This window comes from Arvicanthis niloticus, chromosome 15 (genome assembly GCF_011762505.2).
Source record: "Arvicanthis niloticus isolate mArvNil1 chromosome 15, mArvNil1.pat.X, whole genome shotgun sequence".
Taxonomy (NCBI): domain Eukaryota; kingdom Metazoa; phylum Chordata; class Mammalia; order Rodentia; family Muridae; genus Arvicanthis; species Arvicanthis niloticus.
The window spans coordinates 23,010,212-23,016,328 of record NC_047672.1 but is presented as its reverse complement, the minus strand read 5'-3'; the positions used below and the strand labels follow the sequence as shown (position 1 = coordinate 23,016,328).

The 6,117-nt window shown below is 40.6% G+C and overlaps 1 protein-coding gene across 1 annotated transcript; it reads right to left on the bottom strand.

The window, feature by feature from the left end:
- Positions 1-425: 425 nt before the first annotated feature.
- Positions 426-5,229, bottom strand: LOC117721056 (olfactory receptor 9A1-like). The gene is made up of 2 exons (XM_076913490.1): positions 5,122-5,229; positions 426-2,758 (listed from the first exon to the last, which is right to left on the bottom strand). Exons 1-2 carry the CDS (start codon positions 5,144-5,146, stop codon positions 1,788-1,790), a joined length of 996 nt encoding a protein of 331 aa, XP_076769605.1. The 5' UTR covers positions 5,147-5,229; the 3' UTR covers positions 426-1,787.
- Between the last annotated feature and the right edge of the window lie 888 nt (positions 5,230-6,117).

Sequence of the window (6,117 nt, the reverse complement as noted above, 5' to 3'; positions counted from 1 at the left end):
AATTGGCCAAGCCGTCTACACAAGAAAAATCCATCTCCTCTTTCCATTCCATTTTCTCTATTTAGATTTATAGACACAAATTGTCTAAACCCAATGAAGAGCTTAGATATCCCCACTATTACAAGCAACTCTTGTTGACATCTGCAAGCAGGATGTTCTTTTGTGTGTGTGTGTGTGTGTGTGTGTGTGTGTGTGTGTGTGTGTGTGTGTGTGTAAGTGAAGTAGGACATCATAATGAAATAGAACTCAAGGTAATATAAAGCGCACCACACTCGTGTCTTTCCTACCACTCCTTTTTGAGTCCCATTCTAATCATCACATCCCAGAGGAGCCAGTTGTGTTCCCTCCCAGATTGGCTTCCTCCAAATACATTCATATACATATATGTTATATATATATATAACTCTAATTTTTTCTTATAAAAATTAACAGTTAAAAATTTCACATCTTTATTTTTCTTATTAAGCAGTATATTCTGGACATTTCTAACACGATAGACATGTTCTTATTCTTCTTATCATTTCTTATCTTGGCTTTGGAGCATTCAACCAAAGCAAAGTTCCACAACGGTTTTAGCAGCCAAATGCTGACATCTGAGTTACAATCAACTTGTATAATTGTTTGTGTGATGGGGCAGAAGAGATTTACAAATTTGTATCATAAAATGCACGAATGTTGAGAGAGTGTGACAGGAGCAAGAGCTGGACTAGGGTGACACTGAAACAGATGCTAGGGGAGCTTGGTGGATGACAGGCAGCTTGGCAAACTTGATCCTGGTAAAGGAGGAGAGAAGGCAAAGGAATGCCCAAGTGAACATGGAAATCACAGAAAGAGAGACTGAAAAAGGACTCAGAAGAACTTCTCAGAATAAAGAGCAGTGGAGAGCCAGGAAAAGCCAAGCTGCTAGAACTGTAGCATGTGAGGCCCACACAGAGGGGCCAGCAGCCACTCCTTCCCCAGTCTTCTCTGTGAGCACTCGGCCAGGCCAGTTCTGCCTTGTCACTTAACTTCAGAGCACAGCTCCAGGGGCCTGGGATGATAGTATAAGTGACATCAGAACCTGTCTCTTTGCAACACATTCTTTGCCACCCCTTAAGAAAGTTCATTTATTAAAGATGCATCTGGAGAAACCCTGGCCTGAGACTGCTAAAGGACCAGTGTTGCGGAGTGAGCTCTCTCCTTACTGTCAATAGTAAAGTTCCCAGTGAGGTGCTGTCACTAGTGAGACATGGAGGCATGACGTGTAAGATGGCTGAAGCATGAGCCTAGTACCAGGATTGCTCAGCAATTATAAGCATCAAGCCTCATGAAAACACAATGAAAGCTTATTGCTATGTAGAGGAAGATGGTCTTAGAAATTAGAATAAAAAAATTTGTTAGCTTTGAGAGAATAAACTTCACTTTTAATCCCACACACATGTTCAGATATTCTAATATGAGCCAATAGTTCACATATTATACAAATCAAATTTATTTTATCAAATGTATTGTAACTATAAATATTTGTATATTGATCTATTAAAAATAACAAGCTGAAGGCTGGCTTACAGATTAATGTTAGCAGTACTTGATTCAATCCCCAAGATTATAAAACAAAACACTACTAACAATAGTTGAGTAATCTAGATAGAATCCACTTCATTACAAATGGCAGCTACTCAAAATCTTAATATTCTCTGTGAACCACCCACAATCTGACGTGGAAAACGGTTATTACAGAATGGTTTGACTTGCTTGGTGTTTTCAGATTGCTAAGGCCCACAATGAAGATGGTATTCCAGGTAGCCCTAATGCTTGAGAACTCGGCAGAAGTGCTTTACTCCATCTCTGAAGGCCTCTATGAATTTGTCATTTCGAAGAGTGAAGATGAAAGGATTCAGAAAGGGGGTCACCACCAACACCAGCAGTGAGGCCACCCTGTTGTACTCTGCTGCCTGTGTCTGCTTGGGTTTCACATAGAGGAACAAGCAGCTGCCGTAGCCAATCACAACGTAGGTAAAGTGGGAGGCACAGGTAGAGAAGGCTTTCCTCCTGCCAGAGGCTGAGCGGATCTTGAGGATGGTGGAGATGATGTATGTGTAAGAGATAATTGTAAGGATCATGGAACCAATGATAATGAAAACAGCCATTAAAAACAGAATAAACTCTGTGAAAAGGGTGTTTTCACAGGATAGCTTGAACAACTGTCCCCGGTCACAGTAGAAATGATCTATTAGGTTTGACTTGCAGAAGGTAAGCTGAAATGTGGCATAGACTGGCCATATTTGAAAGAGGAAACCAACTACCCATGACACAGTTACCATCCAGATACAAGTATGGCTGTTCATAATGACACTGTATCTCAAAGGGTTGCAGACAGCCACATACCGGTCCACTGCCATCACCCCTATTAATATTAACTCTGAGCTCCCCAAAGAAAGGTACAAATATAGTTGTATGCAACATGCAGACAAAGATATTATCTGTGTCTGTAGAAGTAGTCCCTGGAGCATATAAGGGACAGCAACAGATGTGATGAGGATCTCCAGGACAGAGAGGTGGCCAAGGAAAAAGTACATGGGAGACTGCAGACGTTTGTCAGCATAGACTACTATGATGATAAGCATATTTCCCAATATTGTCACTGAGTACAGGAGAAAGAAGGTTGCAAAAAGGATATGCTGTAGTTCTTTGGTGCCAGGAAAACCTAACAGAAAAAATTCTGTGGCACTAGAGTAGTTCGCCAACATTTGGTTCCGAGCACTTGTCGGTATGCACTCTAAAGAAAATGGAGAGAGAACACTGCTTGTCATTTCATATTTTGAATAATGTGATCCAGTCATGTGCAGTACAATGGCTAGGGCAGAATCAAAGGAGACAGACAACAAAAGAGAAGTGCTTTCTCTTATGTGGAAGTTACAATGTCAACCTCTATGTGGGATTCAATAGTTAGATATCAGGCAGAGTCAGATATTTGGAGGGTGTGCTGGATTTGAAGAGTGGCTAATGCATGCAAATACAAAAAATTCTACTAAAATCCATTAATTTATTCAACTTAGCAGATGTTCATGTATACTAAGAACACAAGGAGTAGATACCATTCTTTATTGTGGATATACTCTCCTCCTCTTCATAAGTTCTCCATGACTATGAAAGATTCATGCTGTCCTATTTCTATACACAGCTGATGATAACAGATTTTCCAAACCCTGAAGAATATTGAACTGGACAAAAAATGGTCTCAGTAATTAACACCACATTATTGAAACCTATCAACTGGCACTCTCCTATTCCTGTACACAGTTTCTAAGTATCCATCTTTGACTCTAAGCATCCAATGAGTGTGCTTCTTAGGCCACATAAGACTCTTTTTTTAATTATTAGCTCACATCATCTGCAATAACTCTGGTGAGTGTATTCTGTTTTATGGATTGCTACTCTAGCACTAGAGGGAAATTTGGTGGAATATTCTCAGAGATGCTTAGTTCCTGTGTTTCTCCAGAATGTACATTCCGTTTACCCTCTTGTAAAGAGTCTATTTTGCCCATTGTCATTGCTGTGTTTGGTGAGGATGCGGTATGGAACTGTGAGGATGATTGAGAATAAGGCTGAGGATCATGACTCAGTTTCCCCCAGTCCATTGTCTGGCTCGTTCCCTGATTGGGCAGTATCTTCCTCCATCCTATTCTTGGGAAGAAAATTCTTCCTTGTTTTCTCCTCAGTAAACCCGGTTTTGCAGAGGATTAAACAGTAACTAAAATTTGTCAAGCAAGGGCATCCTTCTCCAAGACTTTAATGCTTGCACTCACCAGAAAGACAGAAGGAGGAGCCAGATAAAGGGTCTAGAAGAGGACTTTAGATCCTCAACTTCTATTCATCTTATGTTTTCCTTATGTTGACCTGGTGAACAGGAGGCTTTGGGTCCAAGTAATATCCCTTTTTTTTTAAAATGAGAGCTGAACATTCTAGAAAAGAGTCAAAGCTTTCATCCATGAAACCCAAGTCTACCTTGGTCTTACAAAAGATAGATGGCTATGACCTCGGTATAGTAATTCTAAGAAATCATCTCCGAGCAAACATTCCTTCTCTAATCATGCTTTGCTGCATGAGTCATAAGAGAAATTTAATTTTCTACCGGTCACTAGTATGCAATAGACAAGGACTTCAGCCCCTTAGGATTTGGGGTCTATCTTTTGTAGTCTTTAGGCTGTTCCTAAGGTCCAGGCTTAAGAGGTTATTTTGCACTACTACTTATAAAAGAACACATAGTACCTTTTACTTGGGCATAAGATTTCTTATGTTGTCAGCTCTTACACGTAATGTTGAATGCCAAGTCCTGCTTATGCTCACTTGTCTCACCATGTGCTCACACTATGAGAGGAAGCTCCTTGCCCTTCTTGTTCATTCTGCTTACTGTGGAAAGTGAGCTAGTTCTCAATGAATATTGTTTAGTCAATCTATAAATTAGTTAATGAAGGAAATAAAACATTATGGGCAAAGCTTATCCTATCTTTGCTACAACCAATTCTGGTGCATCTGTTTTTATTTTTCTTTGTCTTTATGACACTGTCCTTTCAACCTTCAGTCTTTGCAGGTAGATCTTTATGAAATATCCACTGTGGAGTAGGGACAGATTGGCTGGGAGAACTCAGTCACTTGCTTTTTATAATCTTTGCCTAGCCAGGACCATATGAAAAGTTAAGAGGGTGGGGGTTTGAGAATACCAAGAGCTCTCTCTTCCCGTGTCTAATACTGGCCCCCAGCAGATCCAGATGTGCTCTATTCCCTGGAAAAGGCCCTTCTTCTGACTCTGTCTATTCTACCGCACTCCTATTCCCTTCCTCAGGGTCTAATTTTTTGATTCTACTAGGCAGCCAGCCCTAGAGATGCTCATTTCAGCGCATGCTCCTCTCTCCTTTACAGAAAGGTAATCCTGGAAGAGGAGAAACTCACCTTAAAAAAAAAAACCAACCCAAAACCCAAAACCCAAAACCCAAAACCCAAAACCCAAAACCCAAAACCCAAAACCCAAAACCCAAAACCCAAAACCCAAAACCCAAAACCCAAAACCCAAAACCCAAAACAAAACAAAAAAAAAAAAAAAACGATCTGAACAAGATGCAGCAGTTCAGCTCAGGCTACCTCCTGGCTGATCTGGGCTGAGCATGCTCTACAGACCAGCAAGCTGCTTCTGTCTTTACTCTCAGAAACAAGGAATTTTCTTCACACTGGCACTTAGGGAAAACCCAGAATGCCTAGTACTATTGGGTATCTAATTGTTTTTTTTTTCTTTCTTTTTCCTTCTGCCACCTCTCACCCCACCCCACTGTGTTTCCCTAAGGGAAGTTGTTCAGTGAAGAAAGTTAGTTCACTGGGACCCTAGGGATATAGTCTAAAGAAAGTTAAAGAAACTATTACCCCATTTCTCCTGAGGCTGATCAGAGTTGAGACTTTTAAAAGTGTCGCTGTGTAATGGGCTAAGTGGAACACCCTCTCACCAAAGGTTTCTTATCATGCAGATTGCTTTCTCCCTGGCTTCAAGTCTTAGTTGTCCACAAACAGTTCAAATCTGCCCTCCCCTCCCTTATGTGCATCCATTTATTTCAATCCTATACAAAATAAAGCTATCATTAATAAGACCGTACCAAAGGTTCCAATGTATATGTAAAAATCCCAGAAGCCAGAATTGGGTGTATTAGGAAGTGGGCTCTGTTTGGAACAGGTAGATTGCTGGGAACATGACTTTGAAGATGGCTTTTCCTTTGAACATGACTTTTCCTTTGCCCTTCCTTGGGTAACTCTGTCTCCTGTCTGCCACCACCAGATGGGCTCTTTGCTTTACAGCATAGTCCTGACAATAATGTTCTGCCTAGAAACAGTGGAGCCAAGCAAGGACAGATTGAAACCTTGTTATGTGAGCACACACAAGTTGTTCATGCTCTCCTTTTAAAAGCGTTTTCTCAGGCATATTGAGCAAGATTAGTGGGGCAAGATTAGTGGCCCTCCATCAATTGACAACAAAAGCTTTTTGTCATATTCATAGCTACCCTAACTTCTACCTAACTCCCTAAGCTACTTATATATTTTCAGATACATGTGCAGTAACAATGCTGTTTCTTGACAACAAGTTTTGATTTT

Bases quoted from the DNA above. Each gene is read 5' to 3' on its own strand.
- LOC117721056 (XM_076913490.1), bottom strand. From the start codon at position 5,146: ATGCTCAGCCCAGATCAGCCAGGAG. The intron at 2,759-5,121 runs GTAGCCTGAGCT...CATTTTCTTTAG, and splicing joins CAGCCCAGATCAGCCAGGAG to AGTGCATACCGACAAGTGCT.